This window comes from Rhagoletis pomonella, unplaced genomic scaffold (assembly GCF_013731165.1).
Source record: "Rhagoletis pomonella isolate Grant_MI unplaced genomic scaffold, Rhpom_1.0 Rhpom_scaffold_00001, whole genome shotgun sequence".
Lineage (NCBI taxonomy): Eukaryota > Metazoa > Arthropoda > Insecta > Diptera > Tephritidae > Rhagoletis > Rhagoletis pomonella.
The window spans coordinates 55,309,447-55,336,173 of record NW_023458555.1 but is presented as its reverse complement, the minus strand read 5'-3'; the positions used below and the strand labels follow the sequence as shown (position 1 = coordinate 55,336,173).

At 35.0% G+C, this 26,727-nt stretch overlaps 1 protein-coding gene across 1 annotated transcript in view; it reads right to left on the bottom strand.

Annotated features, from left to right (window-relative positions):
- Nucleotides 1-674: 674 nt before the first annotated feature.
- LOC118746292 overlaps nt 675-26,727 on the bottom strand; it is a 62,496-nt gene continuing 36,443 nt past the window's right edge. Inside the window, exon 3 of the mRNA XM_036480138.1 lies at nt 675-1,290. Coding sequence (XP_036336031.1) covers nt 928-1,290 — 363 coding nt within the window. The 3' untranslated portion in view covers nt 675-927. The remainder of the gene's footprint in view (nt 1,291-26,727) is intronic.

Genomic DNA, 26,727 nt, shown 5'->3' with positions numbered 1-26,727 from the left:
TAAAAATTGGCGAAGTTAGGCAATTTAAGCAAAAATAAGGCTTTGAATTTATATGTCTATGTACTGGAGTGTAGGTTTTTTGAGCAGTGTAGCTAAGGAGTTCATCAATTTACTCAAAATTGATATATAAAATGGCTCTTAAGCAAACAAATTATTTTTCATACAATTTTAGGAAAATGGGCGTGGCACCGCCCACATGTATCATATATGCGTATCTCAAAAACTACTTGATTGATCTCGACCAAATTTGATATACACATTGAGCTTGGCCTCCTTAAGCACCATGTTGATTATTTTTTGAAATCGGTCAAACATTTCTCCCCCTGAAATATAGCTAGCCTTGAGTTTTTTTGAAATTACCGTTATGTGGGTGGAGCACGTGGTTTTTGTCCGATCCTTAACGTTGTTTTTTGTATAAAAAAATGGAGGGGTCAGGAACTATACGGGACCTATTTTAATGTTTACTCGACCATACCTATAACTTACACTCGGTTTTGTTTCGGGTGTATTTCATTTTTTTTTGTAGCACCGTGTTATGAATTTAAACGCACGCATTTGTCTTTTTCTTTGTTTTTCAATCAACTAAACATTGATGCCCTGTTGGAGTTGCCGGCCACATACGCACCAGTCGTTTCCATGGTCCATCGACAATTTATAAACATTACTTGTCATCATTTTCGTTGTTTATAGGTATGTATATGTATATTATAATCATAAATTAATACAAAAAAATATTATTTAACTAAATAGTGAGGGTATATGAAAGTTTAAAGTTGAGAAAAATAGAAAGAAAACAATGATCATATTAATACAGTCCAGAAAGCATCTCTGCTTATGAATAGATTAAATTTAAAACGAAAGAAGGCATTTTTGGTTTCTCTTCAGCTATTTCTAGTATAGCTGCATTATCCATTTGGTTACAGCACCTTAGATGCGCAGGTTAGGGTTTGTATAGCGCACATACTTCAGAAGGGCATCGTTCTCCTCACACACAAATGGCTTCTTGTGGTGGCAGGCGACATCGTGCCAGTTTACACCATCATTGTAGAATTGGTTCAGCAGAGCTAAGCAATTTTCCGGAGCACCATTTTGCTTGTATTCACGGTTATCAGGCTGCGGAAGGCCAATGCCACCACTGGGCGACCAATCTCCCTGCGAACGTTCCGAGGTGGGAGCCAACTTTTGGAGAGTGGCGGTCCAGAACCAACCATTGATGTTAGTGGGCTGCAAGTCGGGACGTTCACAGCCCTTAAAGTCACATAAACGACCGCTTGTCCAGATATATTTTACCTAAAAGACAGAGAGAGAAATTAGAACCGACTAGTTAATCAGTACAAAATTAATATTAATGAAAGCATGTATAACAGTATGAAATGTCTGAGGTAAATGAAAATTTTCGTATTCTTTGGCTTCTTAAGCTTTCGTGAAGAAATGCCTTGTCAGTAGCTATTTTTCGTCTTTAACCTTGGTTATTGCTATAATATTGCTTGGGCTTCTCGATTGTTGTCTAAAATATTCAAAAGACTTAAGCGAAGAACTTCAGTTAGTTTTTTGTTACAAATTGTGAAAATTGTAGTTAACTTTACTTCAACTACTGAATCCCTTTGAGACTTACGAAAATATTGACGATTATAAAAAGCTAGTGTTGCCATGACAACTGAAGCTGGTAATATTTTTTCAGCTAATTCAAATTTGAAATGGTTGCTTAACCAATTGTTTGGTTAACGTATTGTTTAAGCGACTTATGCATTTCCCGCATAAATAAAGAATAGCGAACTCCCACACGCATTTATATTGCATTGCCCGCATTAACCAAGTGCAGCAAACAAACACACGCACTTCTCAACTGCCGCAGAACAAAACCTGCTAAAGTAGTTAATTGCTGGCACCCCAAATCATGCTCAACAATCCCGCTTGATGCCTCACAACTCTTCCGGAGTTGTATCACGGGGCTCTGTATGGCTTTCGGTATACAGAGGTGGTATAAATGTTACCATTGGTCACAGCGCATACCCTCTCAGTGAGTTAATCACATATGGACAATATACTTCTAGAGTAAAATATAAACATTTCATGCGCATCCTCTAAATTTATACTTAGAAACGTAAAGTTTTTTACCAGCAACTCTTTCGACAAGAGGCACAATTTTGAAAGGCGGTCCCTACTAAACTTGGAAAACTTCTTTTGGACTATAATGTATATATACAAATTCGGTTTCAAGTATATATTTCTGCGTTAACCTTGTATCTGCAAAAGAGTTATTCTGGAGAATGTAAGAGAAAATGCTTATTTTCTTCCACTAGGATACAATAAACACATTTTTTACTCAATATTCCTGGTTCTACTAATACTAGCGAGCATCGACAATAAGTTTTCATTTTATTTTCAAATAGTGTGACGCTTAAACTTTTGTTAAAAGTGGTATTATTAGTTTTCCCAAAAAATGTAGAAACGGACGATATATACAATAGAATCCAAAAAATCAGCGGCATGGGATAACTAAATGGCTAGGTAAGTATGTATGCGTCAAATGAATGCGACATAAAAGTGATTTGCAGCGTTGGCGCATGCGGAATCAATTGCGACCGATAGAACATATTAAAATTAATGAGTGACAACAAAATGTAATAACCAGGGAAAGGATTTTTAGGACCTAAAAACCTAAAAAAAGGCATAATAAAATAACGAAATAGGCTGGAAAAGGCAAAATAAAATAGCGAAAAAGGCACTAGGTATTGCAAAAAAGGCAAAACAAAATAGCGAAAAAGACAGGAAAAGGCACTAAAAAAAAGACAGAAAATACGAAGAACAATCAAAAAAATACATTTATTTTAGAAATTTTTATAATAATAATAATAGATTGGCGCTTACACATATGTTAGTGTTTGGCCGAGCTTCTCCTCCGACTTGTGGCGGGCGCCTTGATATTTTCACACAAAGCGGAGGGACCTACAGTTTTACGCCGACTCCGAACGGCGATTGTGTTCTTATGAGAAGCTGTTTTTCATGGCAGAAATACACTCGGATGTTTGCCATTGCCTGCCGACGGACGACCGCTGTTAAGAAAAAACCTTTTTTCTATATTTTTTGCGATGTTGCTTTGACCAGGGTTTGAACCCGGGTGCTGCGGAGTGGAAGCGCGCACTGCTTAAACTACACCACAGCGGCCGACCAAATGTTTATATTACAAGTAAAAAGAGAAAAACTATGAACTAGTTTCATTATATGAAAAATTTGTACTTGGAATCTTTGACTATTTTATCCTTTCGAGTTTCTAACTCATAAAACTTTAATCCGAATAGTTATAGAGCATTTTGCATTTTGAAGTTTTCTGGAAGCATTTTAATTCGATTTTCGCGAAGAAAAGCCTTGAATGTACTAAATGTGCACACGAGGTAAGTTGATACAAGTGGAGCCCAATTTAAATATGGAACGTTTGAAACGTTCATATTATCAGGAATAAGGGCGTTTTCCTCGCCCTTTACAATTTTATCCACACCCATTATTATCTCCAAGCCTACGTGAGCTGAGAAAACGGCTTTGAATTTTTCCAACACCAATTTGGCAAGAGGTCCCTGCGCTTCTATTAGCCGCATGGGCATGTGTATATTTTTTAATCTTAAAAAAAAAATTGTAAATGCTATAATCACTTTTTTAAAGGCAGAAAAGGCAAAAAAAGGCAAATATCTTAAAAAAGGCAAAAAAGGCAACGTCAAATGTGTATATATGGAAACAGGGAAAGCTAAATCGTGGACATTCTTGATCGGATATACTCTATCTCTTTAGCAGAAAAAAGGCAATTTCCATAAAATCTGAACCCTGGTAATAACAGACCCATATTTCATTAATCAGTTGGGTTTATAATAGTTATAAACACACACTTCTGTTACAAATCTGTGTTCGTATGGAAAAGGAGCTTATGTCGAAAGGCTGGCTTTAGTATAAATCAGCATTCGCCGCATACGATTGCGAATGACTCACTGGCGCTAAGCCGTTGAACACCGTTTGGCAAATAAACGTTCAAGAAATAGTTCCGATACTAGCAAGTCAATATTCTTATTAAGTCTTATCAAAAAATTCCTTCTCGTTTAAAGAATAAAGGGAATGTCGCATTATACTAAAGCCCGCCTTTCGACATGAGCTACTTTTCGATATGAACTCAGATATGTATGTGCAGAAAAATTTCACGTCAATCAATCAAAAAATCACAACAATGAACGAAAATTTTGGTGTTTGATTGATATAAAATGAATTGGTTAAAAAAGAAATATTCAAGTGGTAAAATATAACAGCAACACCATTGTTGTGTGGTGGAAAGTGGCAGAATAAATTTAATGAGCTAATTAATGTCAAACAAGAAACACAAGAGGCTAAAACCAGGTGTCTTTTACACATATATGTATGTATGTACATTGTACCTACATTACGGTGATTCCGAATTTTTTGTTTATTTTTTTCCTCCGAACCATGCTCAAATGTTTCGTTAGATGCCAGAATAAGTCTCAGAAAATATGAGCACTTAATATTAACATTAAGAGTGTCCGCATCGCACTTTTCGATTTCCCATAAGAATAATACAGGAACAATTTTTTTTTTCTACTTCTGATGTTTATATTTAACGAATGATACGTTGTAATGTAAAGGTCTTGGAGTATTTTCTTAAAGAATTGAACGCTCTACAAAAAAGGTCAAAAGTCATTTTTCAATAAGCCTACTCGGTTAAAAGTTATTCGAGGTCAGTCGAATTCACCATTCTTTCGAAGACCTTTACAGTACAACTCATCGTTCGTTAAGTATAAAAATCAGAAGTAAAAAAAACACCTTTCGATTTCCCATAAGAATAACACAGGAAAAATAGTTTTTGTTTTAATTCTACAGTACAGTACAACGTATCGTTCGTTAAATATAAAAATCAGAAGTAAAAAAAAACAATTTTTCCTGTGTTATTCTTATGGGAAATCGAAAACTGTGATGCGGACATTCTCAATATTAATATTAAGGGCTCATATTTTATGAGACTTGTTTTGGTGTCTAAACGAAACTTTTTAGCATGGATGCGAGGAAAATTTTTTTTTTTCTGAATCACCGTATCATACATTCATATGTCTATGTTTACACAATGAGTATGAGTAAACCTATGTATTGCAATTCATACAAATTTAGACATACAACACATGCACATACAAATGCCATTCTTATTTATAAATCCAAATGCACTCTATTCATGTACATTAATATCTATGTATGTTTTTATACATACTTAATTGCAGCTTAAAGCATTTAAGACTGGGTTGTATTGAGTTCGCTGTTATTGCCATTGACATTCCCTTTTGTCATATCACACCTCAGCTGCCAACGGCAAGCTTAACCACATTATTTATTTTTCACTTTCTCTTAGGAAAAAAACGGACAAAAACACACGACAACGAAAGCTAGCAAACCGTTATATGAAGTATGGCTTTTAGCTAAAAGGGTCAATAAGCTGTAGGGAAGTGCGGAAATACAAAACGTTGATACGTATGTACTTATATACATGCGGGCTTTTGTAAATATGTACATATATGCGCATGCAAATATGTATACAGAAAGTCAACAGAAATATGAAAAATCGTATCTTAACGACACTGGCTAAGTCTTAGCTTGTGGACATTACTAAAAGAAAGTGAGTCCACCTGTTGAGGTGCTCGTTTGTTATATAGTTCAAACACATACTCATATACATACTTATATGATGTACGTATGTCTTTATATACATATAAATGTATATACATATATATATTTAATACCTGAAAATATTGCGAAGCTCTCAGTTCAGATTAATAAATGCAAATACTTATGCATTTAAAATTTAAAATTTAAAATTTAAGAATAAGAAGTTTAAATATTGGGCGAATGTGAAGAGTTTAACACCATTATTCTAGAACCCGAAGTTTCATAATTCGTGATTCGTTGCTATGTCACGAAAAACGAAAAATCCACATGTCGCAATCCTTGCGGAAACATGTGCAGCATTACCAGCTATCAGTTGTTTTTTGAAGACAGCTGTTTGAAGGAAAACAGAGAGGAAAAGAATTAAAAAAACACCTAGTAAGGTTGTTTGATTTTACATATTTTGAAGAAAATGATGGATTCTAAAATATTTGCAATTATAGCAGCGGAGTAAAAGGGCGCTATGAAAATGAATTCACAAAGGTATGCGGAGCTGTCGGGCATAGAAACCATGCACGCATCAATGTCAGCTTTTGGTTGAATTGTTGAACCACAAGCCATAACTCTTCTATGCTTGAAAAACTGGTTCTCAATCCAGTTAATGCAATAACAGCTTCTTCTACGTTATTGAAAACATGCACTTTGTTAGGTCCACCACCTGTTGCGCTTGCTTCTGCCTTCGGCCGCGCTTAGGGATTATAACCCTTACTAGGTAGAATTTTCCTTTCTGTGTTGCCGCATGTCAAAGGTTTACAACATTTCTTGTGCATATCACTTCGGCTACGCAGTCTACAGTATTTTTGCGCAGAACCCACGTCGAAATTTGCGAAAAACTGCATAGTGCAAACCGAGTTTATTAATAAGCTAGTGCTCGAAGATTTCAATTCCTTTCCACTTTGTTTTCCTTCATTAAGCTGTCTTCGAAAAATAACTGATAGCTGGCAATGCTTCGGCAAGGGTTGCAGCATGAGGATTTTTTTAAACCTCCTACCGTCCTGTACCGTATTTATAATTAATAAACTTGATAAGGATGTTCACATAACAGACGACTAAAGTTCCCAAAAATGGCGAAGATATGTTTCTTTCCATCTGTCTTTCGGTATACTATTTGATTGCGTTTTCCCACAAAATTAAAATTTTGAAATAATTCTGTATATTATTAAACGTGCGATGTATAGTAGGCGTTGTACATAAATAGTGTTAAAAAGGGAATGTAAAAAATCCGCATAAAAAACTACACATTTCGATTCACTTTTGAAGAACGTCTACGTATACATATATTGATCATACAGTACATACCACACGCAAGTATAAGGTTGATTGTTTATTGAATAAACATATACACGTACATAAGTATGTATATGCAACGGTAATAAGTAGTATATACGCTCCGATAAAGATGGAAAATCCGTTCCACCGCTAGCCGATTACTCCTGTATGAATGGATGGATGAATGAATAAGATATACAGAAATTTCTCATTACTTCCACTTTTGCATATTAGATAATGTGATTTTCTTTTCCTCTACCTTACTTCCTATTCCATTGTAGATTTACGAAATTTTCACTAACTTTGCGCTACGTCATATTTTAGCCGATTTTTAATTTAATTGAATTGCAACATTTTGCGTGTATCCTCACTGCATAATTAGCTACAGTGCTCTATGTTTATCTCTGCATTTTAGTAAGTTAATTTAAAACGTGGAAAATTGGTTTTTCCAACCAGTGACTGGTAGATAAAATCTAAATACATGCACATATGTATATATGGAATTATGTACTCATGCACCAGTGCTGTGGTGAACGTACCATTTGACACTACTTCGACACTTCATGCGATGTCCGTTGAGCGACAGAAGGCGTCACTGGATGACGCCAGACGATTCGCTACGATTTCACATTGCATTACCGGAACGTAAAGGTTATTTTCATATTGAACTTTGTATAATAAGGAAAGGCGGCATATTTTTTCTTGCAATTTTTCCATGCGGTACGCATTTGGATATTATTATTACATATGAATGGTCGCTTCAAATAACGTTGTAACCGACAAAATTATACTTTTACAAAATAGAAAAAAGCTTGTTTACTGACGCACATACGGGGATTTGATTTGGTTTTCTACTTTTTCGGTATAGCAGTGTTCAAGAATCTTACTTCTAAAAAAATAAAATACACACATTAATATCTTCAAAGTTAAGGAAACTATCTTTGAACAAATCCATTCATATTATGACCGCTGTGGTTAGAGGTGCGGACCTGGTTTCGATCACTGGTCCGAGGTACATCTAAATTGAAAAGGTTTTTTCTAACAGCGGTTCGGTAACCACATCCAGACGCGCACCACAAATTGGAGGGGAAGAATAATAAAAATGTAGGCGCTAAAATGTTATTATTGTTATTATTATTATATATTACAATAATAATAATTATTATTATTGATATGTTTATTGTATAATAAATCATACAAGAATTTTAAACAAACTAGGCACTAACAACTACGGTCTTCAGCCTATGCACATGTAATTTGTCTTTAGTTCAGTGTTGCCACAAAAAATTACCAAATTCCTCAAAACAAATGAAAAACCTTCAAAATCCGAACAAATTACTCAAAGTTTTCTTATTTACTATTTACAGGTACTTAGCCTAAAAATTAATTGCATCCTCTAATTCAATTGGTACATTTGTTCTTGCGGTTCAAACATTTTTATTTTTATACCTTTCAAGACCATGAAATGGTATTACAACTTTGGTCTGATGTTTGTAAGTACCAGAATAAGAAGAGATAGACCCATTAAAATGTATACTTAAATGATCAGAACGGCGAGCTGAGTCGATTTAGCCATGTCCGTCTGTCTGTCTGTCCATCTGTTTGTATGCAATCTAGTCTCTCAGTTTTCGAGATATCCGAATCAAATTTGGTAGGTGGGTGTATTTTTATAATGTATTAATCATTTGTCGGAACCGGAAGAATCGGACCACTATAACATATAGCTCCCATACAACTGATTGTTCAGATATGAGATTTTTCGTTATAACTTCTCCAACTTCTAGGAACATGAAATTTTGCAATACTTCCACCCATTATCAACAGAAAACTTAGAGTGCAAATTACAAAGATCGGGTCACTATAACCTATAGCTCTCATACAAGTGATTGTTCAGATATAAGATTTTTCGTTATAACTCCTCCATTTAGGTAGCTAGACACTTGAAATTTTGCACGTTGTCACTTATTACCAAAATTATACTTTCAGTGAAAATGGCGAATATCGGGTCGCTACCACCTGTATCCAACATACAACTGTTTGTTCAGATATGAGATTTTTTGCCATAACTTCTTCGTTTATGCAGCTAGGAACATAAAATTCGCACCGTTTTCACTCGTTATTAACAGAATACTTACAGTTAAATAACAAAGATCGGGTCACTTTTACATATAGCTCCCATACAAGTGCTTGTTCAGATATGCGATTTTTTGTTATAACTATGCAGCTAGAAACATGAAATTTCGCACTATTTTCACTCATTATCAACAGAAAGTTTACAGTAAAATTAACAAAGATCGGGTCACTATAACCTGTTATTGCCCCCATACAACAGATTGATACAACCGATAAATTTCGTAAGCTATTTTTTAAATAATAATACAAAGTCTACTGAGAAAATCGTCAAAATCTATGCTGTATAATCTTAATCTCTTTTACCACTGATTGTTCAGATACTAGTTTTTGCGATATATGTATCTTCTTTATGTAGGAAGCTAAACCCGGTTTACGTACCGATCCCACAGCAGTGAAAATCACTTAGATTAGTGCTATATAAGGTATATCTTCCATACCTCCGATTTTATATATGTATCTCCTCTATCTATGCCTGCTGTGAATATATAAATTTATTCAAATGCAGTAATCTGTTAACGTAAAATTTTCAGATGCTCATGAAAGGTATGAAGCCTTCGGCATAGCCGAAGACAGCGCTGTTCTTATTTGTTTATGCCTTGGTTTGTATATAATACTTCTGCAAATATATCAGTGCTCAATCTGGTCCTCAAGTCACATTTTTAAATTACTAAATATACGTTCTACTGAAGCATTAAAAAAGGGCTATATTAGTAACGCAGATATAATATTTATACCCGAGCGCACTTGTGCACAAGGGTATTATAATTTTGTTCACATAACGGTTGTTTGTAACAGGCAAAACGAATCGAAATAGATATAGACAAATGTATACATAAATGATCAGAATGAAGAGAGAGATTGATTAAGCGGTGACTGTCCGTCCGTCCGTCCGTCTATGCACACGATAACTTCAGAAAAATTGAGATATCTTAACGAAACTTTGTACGTGCACTTCTTTCGGGCGTAGGACGGATGGTATTGAAAATGGGCCAAATCGGACAATTTCTTCCAAACTTGGTACAGTTGTTGGTCTTGACAAAACATACCAAACGGCTGAAAAATTTTCAAATCAGACAATAATCACGCCCACATCCCATATAACGGTAATTTAGACAAATACGAAAACTTCGATGAATCAGTAAATACCGAAGCACATTTATTCAAAATTGATGTTTGCAATAATTCTTTAGCAAATTTTAGAAAATGGGCGGTGGCACCGCCCACTTATGATCACTTATATGCATCTTGGTAACCGCTCGACCAATATATACCAATCTCGGTATGGTCATTGTGCTTGCCACATAAAAGCAAAGCGTTGAAAATTATTGAAATCGGACTAAAATTACGGACACTTTTAATATAACGGTAAATTTCAGAAATGCTTGAAACTTCTATATTTCAAAATTTAAGGACGCTAATTTACTCAAAATTGATACTTACAACAATCCATTGAAAATAAGTAACAATTTTTGGAATTTTAGAAAATGGGCGTGATACCGCCCACATGTGACTATATATGTAAGTTTATCTCATTATTTCTAACTGAACGCTCTATTGAAGAAGTTTAAAATATGGGTAAAACCATCCATGCTTACCATGAAGCGGTAGTTTTCGGAAAGGTGAAATACATTTTTTTTGAAACTTGCGCCGGGTATTTAATGTTCGGCTCCGCCCGAAGTGAGACTTTCTTACTTGTTTTAATTGGAAACTTATATGAACCTGAAGAATCTTTTGATTCAAAAACTTTTTCCTAGAATTTTCTGGATCTAATGAAGAATCACTATGAATATCCTTATGATTGAACAATGAGTGTTCTTTCCATTCGTTTTCGAGATTTTGCAAGTTCAAAATAAGTTGAAAATATAACGATGGAATGAAAAAAATTATCGATAACATTTTGAATATTTACCAGCAAATGCAGATGTGCTTAAGAGCGAAAACACCACACACTAGGAATGTTAATCGCGGGATCCCGGGATCCCGGTCTTTTTAAGTCCCGAAAATCCGGGATTATTTGCCTAGATCCCAGGATTTTCGAGATTTGTAATTTACACTGGTGGCAATAATAGAAACGCTTTATGCTGACCAGTTTTGGCTGTATTTTTGTTTTGTTTATTTAATACTAGCAGACCCGGCGAACTTCGTCCCGCCCAAAATTTTTATATATTTTATTGAAACTTTTTGGTCCAACATTTTCACGAACAATTCACGTTTACGATTTTCATTGGCACATTTGTCTGCTAAGATTAAGGTTTGGTGGTCATTTGCCGCTTTAAATAACTTTAGGAAAGTGTTATATCCAGTGTTAATTCTCCAGTTTTGCGGCATTTCATAGCACGGTTATTCGCAAAGCGAAATAAATTTTTTCCTCTTCACTCCCTGGCGGCAACAATGAACCGGTTCTATAGTGAATGTCCTAGAAACTTTACGGTATAGTAGGTGGCAATTTCAAAATGGGTGCGAATCATTGTTCTACAGAAATGCAATATACATATACTTATTTCAGACGAAATACCTTAAAAGTTTGAACGAATAATAATATTGGAAAATCACATCCATTGGGCCAATTGCAACGCAGGATCGTCGATACACTCAATGGTGCAACAGATCGATTTAATCTGACCTTCACGGCCCCTTTTCTCACTTGGCTATTTTTAGTAATAGCTCGACTTCAGCACCACTTGGCAGCACGTTTTTGCAATAGTATTGCATACATATTTAAAACATTAGCCAAATCGGATCATAAATAAGATTTTTAGTAATAACTCAACTACAGCGCCAACTGTCGGATTAAATTGTGAAACTAAACCATCCAGAGACCCACTCAAATACACAAAAAGTTTCGTTAAAATCCGTACAACCATTTAGGAGGATTTCACTCACAAACACACCTACAGAAGAATAAAAAAATTCATTCAAAGATAGCTAAAGGTCGGTAGGTATGTAGGCCTCACACCCCTTTTCAAATAGCCCAAATTTTCTCCATGAGTATGGGCTTGATTTCAACTAAATACATATCTCCATACGAAGTTCCAGTACTGTACCATGAATACTTTCAGAGATATGCAGTATAAAAATTCGAATTATATGGGAGGAGCCACGCCCCCTTTCTAACAGCTGCCCTCTTTCTTCATGAGTATGCGATTGATTTCGTATAACTCCATACCAAGTTCCAGAACTCTACCATGAACACTTCCAAAGATAGCCAGTATGAAAAATTCGGTTTTTATAGAAGATGCCACGCCCCCTTTTCCAATAGCTCCAATTTTTCTCCAAGAGTATGCGATTTATTTCGTACATCTCCATACAAAACTCTAGAACTCTACCAAAAAATTTCCAGAGATAAGCAGTATGAAAAAATCGGTTTGTATGGGAGATGTCACACCCCTTTTTACAATAGCTAAAATTTTTCTCCAAGGGTATGCGATTGATTTCGTATATCTCCATACCAATTTTCAAAACTCTACCATGCACACTTTCAGAGATATGTAGCATGAGAAATTCGGTTTGTATGGGAAGTGCCACGCCCCCTTTACATATCGATTTTTTCAGCCTAAAACCATCCTTGGGACACGTGCGGCAGGTGGCAGTTTCAAAAAAATCGGTTCAGCCGCTCTCGAGCCTTCCGAAAACTAACAAATGGCTTTCTAAATATAAATTAGTTGAGATATATTATATATTATAATTATATTTTGACAGTATCCGTTGTTTCTGATTGGCGCAAAAAAATCTTGCATACTGACGAATTCGCCCCTTGATATGGTCGTTACTTAAAGCTATTTATATTCGAAATTGCATGAAAATTGGAAAACAGGAATCTATAAGCTTATCCAGAAAAAAAAACTACCTATGTACCGAATTTTAAGCAAATCGGACCATAAATACGATTTCTTCGAACAGATCGGTCCTTGGTCCACTTCTCGGACAAAATGGATCATATATGCTAATATATGCTAAAAGGCTACCTACGTACCGAATTTTAAGCAAATCGGACCGTAAATACGATTTTTTCGAATAGATCAGTCCCTGGTCCACTTCTCGGAAAAAATGGACATTATATCCTAATATATGCTAAAAAACTACTTACGTACCGAATTTTAAGCAAATCGGACCATAAATGGGATTTTTTGGAATAGATCGGTGCCTGGACCACTTCCCGGAAAAAATGGGTCATGTATGCTAATATATGCTAAAAAGCTACTTACGTACTAAATTTTAAGCAAATCGGACTATAATAAGATTTTTTCATAGACCGACCGGTCCACCTACCCGAAAAAAGTAAAATTTTTTAGCCTAAAACATGGTGGTTACCGAAAGCTAATTGTATACAAAATTTCATGAAAATCGGACCAGCCGTTCGCGAGATTACCTGTTACAAAAAAAAGGGACTTCTCTTTATATAATTAGTATAGAGTATAGATAGTATAGAAGTATAGATAGTATAGAACATACATATAATACCTTGCGGCAGGCAATTTTGCACAGAAAAAAAATCAATATATTCGCCAACCCAAGGGTAAAATATAGTAAAATTGCGTTCTTAATTTTTCTCTCTGACGTCAGTATTTTTTAAAAGAAATTTGAAAGATATGATACTTAAAAAACCAGTATGGGTATCAAATGAAAGGGAACATTCTGTAGAGTTAAAATACATAAAATTTTTTGGTGCGTATGGGACGGGTAGATATGTATTGAAATTACCCTTTTATAATTTTATCCTTGAATATCCTTGAAATTTTGCAATTCTTATTTTTGAAAAAATTATATGTTAAGGATTCACTTTATAAGCTTAAAAAATTGAGTAAGGGGCATTTTCAATTCCTATTCGCCCTTGTGAACCCAAAAATAATTATTTCATTTGGTACCCATATTTTTGTTTTACATTGCATTGAATTTTTTAAATAAATTTTGGAATTAATCATATCTTTGCAATTATAGTATTTTCAAAGAAATCATGACGTCAGAGAAATACCCATTTATATGCAGCTTATTATGTGTAATAAGAGGTAAACTTTAATAAAAAATTTAAACTTTGAATAAACAAAAGGAATATAGACAAAACTGGTTGAATTAAGGCGCTTCTTTTATTTCTGCCACTAGTATTATGGACTTCTTGCAATAATTTTTTGACTTTTTTTTATGCATCGAACTTTTTTCGACATACCTTAAACTACTTTATCAGATAAGTACACGCTAAAGTATTATTAAATGCATATAAATTTAATTATTGTCTTTCGTTTTGTTACTTATGAAATAATTTTCACTTTAAATAAAAAAGTATGTTCTAAACCCATTTACTTATTATTTTTTATATGGTAGGAGAACTTCTCAAACCATATGGATGCGATTTTTGCATGTTAAGTCGTTGAACAAAAAAAATAAATAAATACCGGGACTGATCCCGGGATCCCGGGATTAAACCAACGGCATCCCGAAAATCCCGGGATCGTAAAAATCGAAAAAATGAACATCCCTACCACACACGCAGCTTGACAAACCAAGCGAAATATCAATACCCCTTTGCTTAAAGCTATTTGTTGTGTATGGGGGTTTTTGAAGGTTTGACAAGCCATTTGAGGGAAATGTGATAAAAAATCTAAATTTTTTGATTTTCTGACCGCCATGTTGACCTTTGACCAAACCGCGCTCGTCGTGTATGATAAAATTGCCTCATTCGCAACGGAATTTTTACCGAATGAGGACGCAAGAGAGAAAAATCGAAGAAGACCAAACCCTTTTACATTATGAACCGGAAAAAAACTAAAATTCTTCGCTGGAACGAGTCATGTTTGCATAGTGTATGGCGTAATGAGAAAAGTAGGTTTAAAGAATGTTTGACAAGCCGCTTGTGAGGTGTATTTCGCTCTTTATAAAACTTCGGAAAGTTTTATGTTCAAAAATTTGTAGAGCGATTTAACAACTCTCTTGTGTAAAACATGGTTGCATTTGTTATCTGCAAATATATCGAGAGAAACTTCCTTAAAAATTCCTCAAAATAAAAATCCTTGATCCTGAGGAATTACTCACAAAGTGGCTTTAGTTAAAATAACGGTAATCAGTATTAACTTATGTGAATACCATTGTTTGACTATATATCCTAGTATATTTTACATAATCTTAGGATTTCTATAAAATTCGATATATTTATTTCTGGTACGTTAGAAATTAATTGTAAGATTGTACTACTGTAGTTATCACATATGCTTTTGATTATATTACATTCTACTGTAAGGTGTTGGATTGAGAGTTCGGTTAAATGACATACTGGACATATTGGTGGATCGGAAGTGGTAAATATGTGGGAGTGTGTTGAGCGCGTGTGTCCTGTACGGAAACATATGTATTTATGTAGGTTTTCTTAGGAGATGGTGGACGGATAGGTGGGCGCTTGTCCGGATGGATTGGCTTCCTTATAGTGGTGATGAAAATTGTTCCGACTATGAAAATGTTTTTGGCTGTAATAGCGAGTGATGGTCCTCAGGAGGTCGTTTTTATGTTGGGCAGCTTTCTTTATTAATGGGGCTATAGTACTGAACTTTGCAGCTTCATCAGCAGAGGTGTTCCCTTCAATTCCTACATGTCCACATTAACTTTATTTTATTCTTATGGTGAATCACAAGGTCTCTGATCTCGCATATAGTGTCATTTTATGGGAAATAATCATAACGGCCTTGATGCTGGATTGTAAGTCCGAACCAGGGTAGTCAACTCATTTTTGAGAATTCCCCGATCTTGCCCGAAATTTAGTAAAATTCCCCACTTATAGATAAAAAAAACACACACAAAAAATTAATGTATTTTGATATATTTCTGGTCTTTCTGTTTATTTTCTTTTTAAATGGAATTCAGAAACCAAACCATACTTTTATGAAGATAACAAATAAATAATAAAATATGTTTATATTTTTTTTTTAAATATAGTTATTCCTTAACAACTACCGTATAAATGTAGATTTTAAACTTTGTGCGATATTTGAAAAAAATTCAACAAACTTTAGTAAAAATTTCGAGCTTTTTAACTCGATTTTCTAGAAAGATTTCCAGAGTCCAAAAATTTTCATTTAAATCAAAGACCATTTTTGGATATTTGAAACTTTATTATACTAGAATTGAACGAGCTGAAATTCCCCACAGAAAACGGTCCATTCCCCGATTCCCCACGCAAACTGAAATTCCCCGTAAATCGTGGAATTCCCCACGAGTTGGCATCCCTGGTTCGAACATACAATATGTTTGCTAGGCTGGGTCGATTTTGTATGGGGGAAAATAAAAGGCATTTCACCGTATTGTAATAGTAATATTAGGATGTCTAAGGTCTAAGCCAATTGTTATTGGCCACGAAAGGTTAATTTAAAACTTATCTTTAGCCCGCGCTGTTGAATCAAAATGTATGAATTTTGAAAATGAAATTTTGGCTTCTAATATCTATGGAATGCGCTAATTGTTATAAACAGAACGATATATCAAGTTAAGGGTTATTAAATTTAGTACCTCACGTTCATTTATCATTTTTCAATAAGTCTACAAGTTCTTAAGATATTAAGATAAAACTTACAAAAACTATAATTTTCCCTTATGCATTTTCAATTCTTCATTACTTCAGCAACCAAGTGAAAAATACAAAAAAGTGAGACGAGATTTATCTCAAACGTTTTAATGTTTTCGGATCTTAATGACCCTGGACTTGGTCGCGCTGATTTGGTCAGTTTTCAAGATCGTGGTGAATGAAGTCAAACATGTATTGTCAAGGATTAGGAATCGTTTGATAAGTTAATAGTAGTTTCAAGCATATATGTAAGTATTTACATACATTAACATGATACAATTAGGGTGTGAACGCCCGTTTTAAGTCCATTTATACAGTCTTGAAAATTGGTGCGGAATGGTTTCATTGTTCACCGAAAAAGCACATTTTTTGCGGATTCTGAATTTGCCGTTATATGAAAGTAGGGGACGAGCAATAAGTGTTTAATATACATAAACATTTTAGTTAATTCCATTATGTGAAAAAGTGACTGTAGGTAGTCCTTAACATATGCTGGGAAATCCTTTTGAGGACTCTCCAATTGTATGATATTGCTTTGCACCCAGCTCTTTTCTGTAAGTTATTTGTACAATTGAAGAGAATTTTTTTTTAGAAAAAAAAGTTGTTCGATATAACTTTGATAAATGTTACTAGATTGGTACGCAATAATTACCAAATTGAAGGCGAGACTACTGTTACTGACTTATGATAATAATATGATGAAAATCGTTCAGATTATAAACAAATTATTTTAAAATAAAAAAAAATGTTGAACAAAATTTTTTGTTGTCTTCCTATATTTGCAATTTTTATATTGTATGCATAAACATAAGTAAACTAATTAGTGTTTCTAGAAGTTGTGCCTGTTCAGTGTTTCCATACTCATTTTCATAAACAAAATTTTTCCACGATTATGGAAAACCATGGCTTTTCTATTAGAGCTACGGAAATTGTTCCTAAGTTTACAAAAATTCGCGAACTATAGCGAATATAAAAAAAATATTATAATATTTGGAACCATGGACCTAAATGCACGCCGGCAATATTAATGCTGTTCTTTGCATCTTTTGACTATAGGCCAGTTCAATTATCAAGAGAACATTAAATATTTTATTTAATTATTTTCAACAATTTATATTGAGCTCGAGGCCGTTTTAAATGAAAATTTTTATTGTGGAAAAGCATCAATAATTTGAAACAAGTAATTTTTAGCAAAAAAAAACGACTTCAACTCCCATATAAAAAAAAATATATATATATATATCTCATGATCTACTGATCGGATCTCAACCAGATTAGTATGGGACCACCTCTGAGGCACTACCTTTCCGAGAATTATCGAAATCGGTTGACGTAGTCCAAAGTTATGCGGTAACATACATAAAAAAAAAAAAAAAAAAAAAAAAATATTCCGACGAACTAATAACCTCCTCCGTTTTTGGAAGTCGGTTAAAAATGGTAGAAGTGATAGCTATTTCGGAAATCACCACATTTCCTCATCAGACTTCTTTCAGTAGGATTCGAACCGACGATCCCACTGACTCAGCCAGTTGCCTATGCACCGTGCTAAGTACGCCTTGCAAATTATCGTTTGCTTTTTTCCACTATTTTCATTTTTATTATGCCAACACAATCAAGCGCAGCTATTCCGCTGCAATTCACTTGATCATGTGGTTGTTGGTATTGTTGGTTTTTTGCTAATAATTCTATTTTTAGAATGTTTAACTTTTAGGTGTGCTCGTCCTTAAGTTATTAGTTTTTGTTATTTTTTTGGCCTTTATAACAATTATATTCAACAATTTATATTGAGCTCGGTGCATAGGCAACTGGCTGAGTCAGTGGGATCGTCGGTTCGAATCCTACTGAAAGAAGTCTGATGAGGAAATGTGGTGATTTCCGAAATAGATATACTTCTACCATTTTTTCAAATAATTGTGGCTTTTCCACAATAAAAATTTTCATTTAAAACGGCCTTGAGCTCAATATAAATTTTTGAATATAAATGTTATAAAGGCCAATAAAATAACAAAAACAAATATTTTATTTAATATTAAAAAGGTAACTTTGATATTAACGATAAGTTAAAGGGCTGCGTGAAATGATATTTGACTTTATCATTTGCGTTAATGAATTCATTTTCTAATTATATGCACCAAACCTTTTTGCTGAACCCAGAGTTTTTATCAAGAATTGGTTTTATTCGGCTAGTGTGCTGTGGGTCACTTGGCGGTCGATGCGCGGGCTCTTACAATTAAAATAAAATACTAATATTTTGCAGGCTTGTTGTTGACTTCATGATACAATATATTTTCAATATTACCCTAAGATTTGAGAAAAATTAGATTTTCGACCCGCCCTAATGTTTGCCTTTAATCGCTTTAAACCATTTGACTGGGTCAAGTAGTGATTCGGCCTCAGCCGTAAATATTGAACAATTTTCATCGAGTTGAGCGAGTTTTATTATTCCGTAGTTGTGGTTCACAATTGCATAGTCCACTCCTGCCTCGGATTTGGACCCGTCAGTGTAATGAAGGGACCGTCCAGATGCCTGATACGGCTCTACTGTTTCGTAGAAGCGTGTTGTGTAGGCATTGTGGCATGTGGATTGTTTGGGTAGTTGCACAAGTGTGGAAATAATGCTGCTTTGTTGAAATAACCATGGTGGTCGGTACGGTAAGAACTTGCTTTTTGGTTTTAGATCCAAATTCAAATGGTGAATACTATAGGATATTCTATCGAGAGCTGACAATAGCTTCTTTCGCCGATGGCTTTGTATTCGATGCGGTGTCTTGTCTGTTTTGTAGGGAAGAAGTTGTTGCTCTGTAGGCATTAGGAGCTTTGTTGCTAGTTTAGCTGTATTTATACAAATTCCATCCCTCAGGGTACCCATTCCGGTTTCAGCCTGTAAGATCTTCACTGGTGTCGTCCGGAAAGCTCCAAGACCATAGCGTCCGGCAGCATTATAAATCGCTTCGATTTTTCGTAAGTTTGAGTTAGATGTGTGTCCGTATACAGCAAGTCCGTATAAATTTTTGAAATAAGAATTTATTTTATTATATGTATTTATTGTTACATTTGGATGGGCATTACTGTGATAACTACATATACACTTAATGAAATTTAGTCTGCTGGTTAGCGCATCTTTATTACGGTTGTTAAATATAATCCCTAGGACTTTTAGGTCGGATACATATTCAACTTGCTTTGAGTCCATCAGTATATCCATTGGTGTGCAGTTCCTGCAGCTCCTGCAAACATGTAGTGCTTTAGTTTTTGATATGGATAACTTTGCCCCGTGGTGCTGCACCATTACATAATTTTTGAAAAGAAGGAATTTAAATGAATTTGAGTTGAATGCGGATTTTCATGATTAACATTGATATAGAGATCATCGGCATAAATGCAATGATTTAAAGTTGGATGGCTTACAACGATTTTGTTTAATTTGAAAAAGGTGTGTTGTATCGTTTTTTTAATATATATTCAAGTTCTTCCTTTTAAGAGTGTTGAATTAGTGTTAATTAAAATTTCATTATAGTTGTTCAAGTAGATTGAGTCAGATTTTAGGTGGGTTTTCTGAATAGCAATGATATCTGGATTATTGCGATGAATAATAGCTGGAGTTCATGTAAATTATTTTGGTAACCATTCATATTCCATTGAAGAATACGTAGGACCATAAACTATTTATTACATATGCTGACTCTTACACCGATATATCCAGTATATCGGAAAGAGAAAAATTGACTAGTTTTCTATCGTCGTTTCTTCATCGTTGACGGGTCTTGGCAAAGTCTGAGAGTGGTTTGGTGCAGGAGAGAGGTTCGGGTTGGGGAAGTTAAAGGTATTTGTAGTAGGTGCGTTGTTATTTATTTTGTTTGTTTGAGTTGCCTGATTTTTGTAGCAATGTATTTGTTTGTGATGTGGTTGTGGATAGTTTTTTAATTACTTATTGCGTTTTGTATTTCCTTATTAAATCAACTCGTTTATTTCTTTTCTCTATTGCTTCCTTTAGAGTCTCTTTGGGGATATTGACAGTCGTATTATTTTGTTCTTTTGTGATTTTAGTTGCCTCGGTATATGTGCATTTCCTAATAATTTTTACTTTAACAATTTTGCGCCTTTTTTTGACACTGGGACATTCTTTGTGAAGAGCGTTATGTTCATGTTGACAATTAACACATTGTATTATTTCACATGGCGCATATTTCCCATTTCTGTCATTCATAATTTTTGCAATATTTTTGTGTGTGTCCAAGTTTAAAGCATTTTTACACTATATGTCGGCCGCTGTGGTGTAGTGGTAAGCAGTGCGCGCTTCCACTCCGCAACGCCTGGGTTCAAATCCTGGTCAAAGAAACATCGCAAAAATATAGAAAAAAGGTTTTTTCCTAACAGCGTTCGTCCCTCGGCAGGTAATTGCAAACCTCCGAGTGTATTTCTGCCATGAAAAACAGCTTCTTATAAAAATACAATCGCCGTTCGGAGTCGGCGTAAAAAGGTAGGTCCCTCCGCTCTGTGTGACAACATCAAGGCGCACGCCACAAATCGGAGGAGAAGCTCGGCCAAACACTAACATATGTGTAAGCACCAATCTATTATTATTATTATTATGGGCGAGCGAATGTAGGGGTCGGTTCTGAAGTTAAGAAAGCCAATTTTTATTTCGTTTGGCAAATCGTAGAGGTTGAAAGATGATGTGTAGAGAGGTGTTTACTATTGTGCCGTCAACAAATTTTGTAATTTTTTTCACTTCTACCACAGATTGGTCTCGAAGGCCTTCGACGATTTCTTCTATTGAGAGGTTCTTTAGTGAAGGAGCAAAAATTACACATTTTATTGTGTTGAGTGTTGGGTGCAACATTGAACTAATTGGATATACATATGTTCGGCAAATTTTAAAAATCGATTGCTTTGTGAAACATTTTTCGTTAAGATTAGTAGATCTCCATCGCGTGTAAATGAAATGTTGATTGATTTCTCACTGCTTATACTTTCAATTGCTTTTAACACCAGAAAGATGTTAAAGCTTTGGAGTGGCTTGTTTTCTATTTTACTCTTTACTAATACACTAGCAAATACCCGGCGTGCTTCGCGACGCCACGTGAGTAATTTTGCATCAAAGTTAAGGAGAAACTGTATTGAAACTCAAATGGGAAAACCTCTTCAGGGGAAGAATTTTACCTTTATTAGTATCCATAATTCATCTGGCCGGCCATTGTAACCCTAGTACGTATGTATGTACATATAATGCGTTGTAATCGATTGGTAATAATAATAAAAGTTAAGATCAATCTTCACAAATCAGTGCCATATCAGTTCGGTATCATTGCCACTCAGCATCGATCAGTGATACCAATTCACACCCATCCGTAGCATGTCGTCCGATACTTTAGGTAAAATGAAGTTCATTGAAATCAAGAAGACTTATTTTACTAATGATCAATTGGCAATTATTGCCAAATTGTAAAATTCAGGATAATTCCGAAAAAACTCGATTGATGTTCCCTCCAAATCAAACAGAATTTGCTATAGATTACCGTCAGCTCGTCAGTGAAATACACAAACAAATCTTTACCGAGTTAACTACACTCTAAAGATGTTTGTTTAAATTTAAGCATATTAAAAAAGGTAACGTGCTAATCAATTTAAATACTGCTTTTTAACTTTTACTTACCATATCTGTGGCGTAGAACAAATTTGAAATTCGCTTGTTGAGTTCTTAACACTTAAGGCCAAATTCACAGTACATAGTTAATTCAGAATCGACAGTTAACTATAAATTTTCAGTACAGCACTGTGAATTTGGCCCTTACGGCCGTTATATATATATAGATTGGCGCTTACACATATGTTAGTGTTTGGCCGAGCTTCTCCTCCAACTTGTGTCGTGCGCCTTGATGTTGTCACACAAAGCGGAGGGACCTACAGTTTTACGCCGACTGAACGGCGATTGTATTTTTATGAGAAGTTTTTTTTCGGAGGTTTGCCATTGCCTGCCGAGGGACGACCGAATTCTCATGAAGCCCAACAAATAGACATACATATCGCACACCGTCTTCAAAAGAGTCACAACTCAAAATTTGGAATTTTTGAGGTTATACGCTACAAATGTATACAGAGCTTTTATTTACCCTTCAGCAAAAGCTGGAGCATTCTTGTTATAATTTGTTAAAAACTAACCTAAGGTAAAGTCGCCCTTGCCCATATGATTATCATGTGCTAAGAAATAGTTTTTCGCATATTCCGACAAACGCATTATTTTGTGCTGTGACTCTTTAGAAGACGGTGTGCGATATGTACATCATTGATTTGCTGTTGTTTGTGCATGCGACTACAGCGTTGGAAAAATGGAATTGGGCTAGACAGAAGCAGGATTCCCATAAAAAAAGGGCTGACCATATAAATTCTAATTTGAACATAGTTATACACATATGTATGTATGCATGTATTCAAGTCTAACGCAATTGATTGAATGTTGATTTGTTGAAGTTGAGTTTTGCTTTGTGCCGAATTTCCATGAAGCGAAACAGATATTTTTTGCTGTTATTTATCACGATCCAGAAAATAAAGGTCGCGCCATTCGGGGACGGCATCCACCCAATCGCTGACGTCATAAATACTTTTGTTGACATACACTGTTGCCAACTTGATGATTTTCTCACCAAATTTAGTAGGTATTCAAAACGCAAACTTTTGAGTTTTGGTGCTTTTGTTTTTAGTTTGAAGACACCAAAAGATCAAAAAATTAAAAAAAGATCATGGCATAGTGACAATCATAAGCGACAACAAAATATGTGTCAGCATCTTCAATCATGCCAGAAGAAGTCGACAGTCGTGCGTGAAACATGGATTTTTATTAATTTGAATCGGCATCCTTACAATAAAATTATGTATGCATATAAAGTCCATAAAATAAACCAATAAAAATGTTGTGCTTTTTCAAATTCAAAACTTGGCAATACTGCCTTTTGTTCGAAGCTTCCTCTTTTTCTTGTCGAGTTCGTCTTGCTCTCTTAGAGCGCGGTTACCCACGAACGTGTACGTAGCGTAGCGTAGAAGTACGTAGAGAGAGAAGCAACGTGTACGTCACGGTCATGCGGTGGTGAGTTTTTGTTAACACGCAGATCCCATAAGATAGATCGTGTCAGCTGACACGTTCTCCGTTTTTACGTCCGTGGGTAACTGCGCTTTTATACTGGTATTTGTTGACGTCACGGCCAGTTGCTCTCAGCTCGATAGGTGCAATCTTGTGTTCTTGGCTATTTATTCTGTATGCTACTACAGCGATTTAAAATAAGGTTTCTGTTGCGTAGCGGCAACCTTTTTTCACGAACTTCATCTTTATGAAATAAAGGAAAAGAAGATCCATGTATGTATGCCACACCAAGAAGCTTATAGTGAGCATACACTCAGAAAAAGGTTTAGTTATAATTACCAAGATTTGGTTATAGTGACCAAGTGGCATAGTTGGATATGGCGAAATAAATATCTAGTTCACGAAAGTCTGCAATTTACTTGAGACTTCTAGTTGGGACAAATGTATATTTGTTAATAATTACAAAACGACTATCTTGACAACGACTATCTGAACAATATTGTTAGTTGAATAAAATCATTGTTGAGCAAATATAAACAATGCTTTGATTGATACAAGTTTTCAATTAATTTTGTGAACTTGCTGTAGACGTGAATCAGCTAACCGTTTATTAATCGAAAAAAAGTTTCCGTTTGCCACAAATAAAAATTTACTCGATGGTTGTTGTGTTTACTTTCATCTTTTATTTGCATATATTAAGCATACAAAATACATACGTATTTACATAAATAGGTACTAGTGTAAATAATACATATGTATATGGTGAAAAGAATTTCCTAAAAAGAAACGATGAAACAGGAATAGTCGTGCGAAAACCCAGGTCAATATCTGCTGGAAGTGCTGGTTTAGGTATACTGCTTTGCTTTTTCCTTGGCTAAATAGATACTTTCAAGTTATAATTCACATGAATTATATATCTACTGAGAAACCCCGGTTGTCATTAAACCTTATATTTTTAAATAACTATGCGCACACCGAAACAACTCGCGGCGATGGCAAAACTGAAACCGGGACAAACAAGTATTGGCATGTCATAGCACACACTTTTCTTTCTCTACCTAGCGCAGTGATCGACATGTCATAGCTTACTGAGCGCTCTGTGACCACACGCATGTTTCACCCACGATCCAGAAAATAAAGGTCGCGCCATTCGCATACCGCTAACCCTCTCTTCGTCGATTTGACAGCATCCACCCAATCGCTGACGTCATAATATACTTTTGTTTACATTCACTGTTGCCAACTTGATGCTTTTCGCACCAAATTTAGTGGGTATTAAAAACGCGAAAATTTTTGAGTTTTGTGTTTGGTGCTTTTGTTTTTAGTTTGAAGACTTTAAATTAAAAAAACTTTCGAAAATGGGAGCAGAATTTATAGCAATCGTAATTGTGCTAAGCAATTTTACAAAACTTTAAACAAAATCATGGCACAGTGACAATCATAAGCGACAACGAAATATGTGCAGCACCTTCAATCATGCCAGAAGAAATCGACCGTTGTGCAAGAAACATTGATTTTTATTAATTTGAATCGGCATCCTTACAATAAAATTATATATTCATATAAAGTCTATAAAATACACCAATAAAAATTTTGTGCTTTTTCAAATTCAAAACTTGGCAATACTGCCTTTTGTTCGATGCGTCTTCTTTTTCTTGTCGAGTTCATCTTTCTCTCTCATTCTGGTATATTTTGACATCACGGACAGTTGCTCTCAGCTCAATTGGCGCAATCTTGTATTCTATCATTCTTGTGTTTCACCCATATACGAACAGCGGGAGCGGAGCAATGATTTCTACCCAGTCTCATTTATTGAATCGTTTTTATGCAATGGTCGGCATCCTAGCGCATTCAAACGATTCAATAAGTGAGACTGTGTGCATTGCTTAGCTGGCGCTCTTCGTATGTGAAACACGCATGTGCTCAGAGAGCGCTGAGTATTATTTAAGGGTGGCTCACAAGCACGAACCTGTTCCGCTCTCAAACCAAATCGTGGTTGCCTCAACTAAGATTTGCCAACTATGACTAACCCGTGTGTTGAAAGAAATCTTATAATACAGAGCTTAATGACATCCTTTTATGAACCATACGTTCAACTATGACTAACCCGTGTGTTGAAAGAAATCTTATAATACAGAGCTTAATGACATCCTTTTATGAACCATACGTTAAGTTGGATGTAATGTGTAGAAATATGCTTCAAAAAAATATTTATTAGTATTTACCAATCACTTCAACTAAATTAACGATTTGGTACAACCTAGATGAATAGTAGAAGCTTTAATATATTTAGTTATAATTACCAACCCATGGTAATATCTCCCAATCCTCGGTCACAGTTCCCAAATATTGTCAAAATTCGGGAACTAAATATCATTAGTTATCGAAAGTAATCCTTTTTCTCAGTGTACTATGGTGATCATGTGCCGATATCGCAGCAAGCAGCATTTTGAAGTAAAAAAAAAACAGTTGCCAAACGAAATACACGATGTACAGTATTTGTTTGTTTTGAACGCAGCGCTGCTTGCACATACATAAATTTCGCTTTGGGCGCAGCGCTGCTTGTACATAAATTTCGCCTTGCGCATGCCTGAAGCTGGCAAAGGTTCTTTTTACCTTCCTTTTATTAGCTCGGGATGTAACTATGTTATATTGATGCGCCTAAAAGATGCAGCGATTTCTATTCTCAAGTTACATACCTGATGACAGTACGAATGGCAATTACAATAGGGAGGTTTTAGTTTTTTAAACTATAATTTTATTTTAATTTGCGTTGTGCTAGCTGAATATAAAAAGAGAAGAGAATAGAGAGAAATATGTATAGGGTTTGTTGATGCTCTCTAAACATAAACGCGTGAAAGGCAAATGGTCTAGCAATGCGTGGTATTGTTGATCAACTTAATACTTTAATTAAACATACTTATTCTTAATTGGAGTGCAATGGGGTATAGTCATTGCGCTGGGTATGCAGTTACAGTTGCATGGCTATACT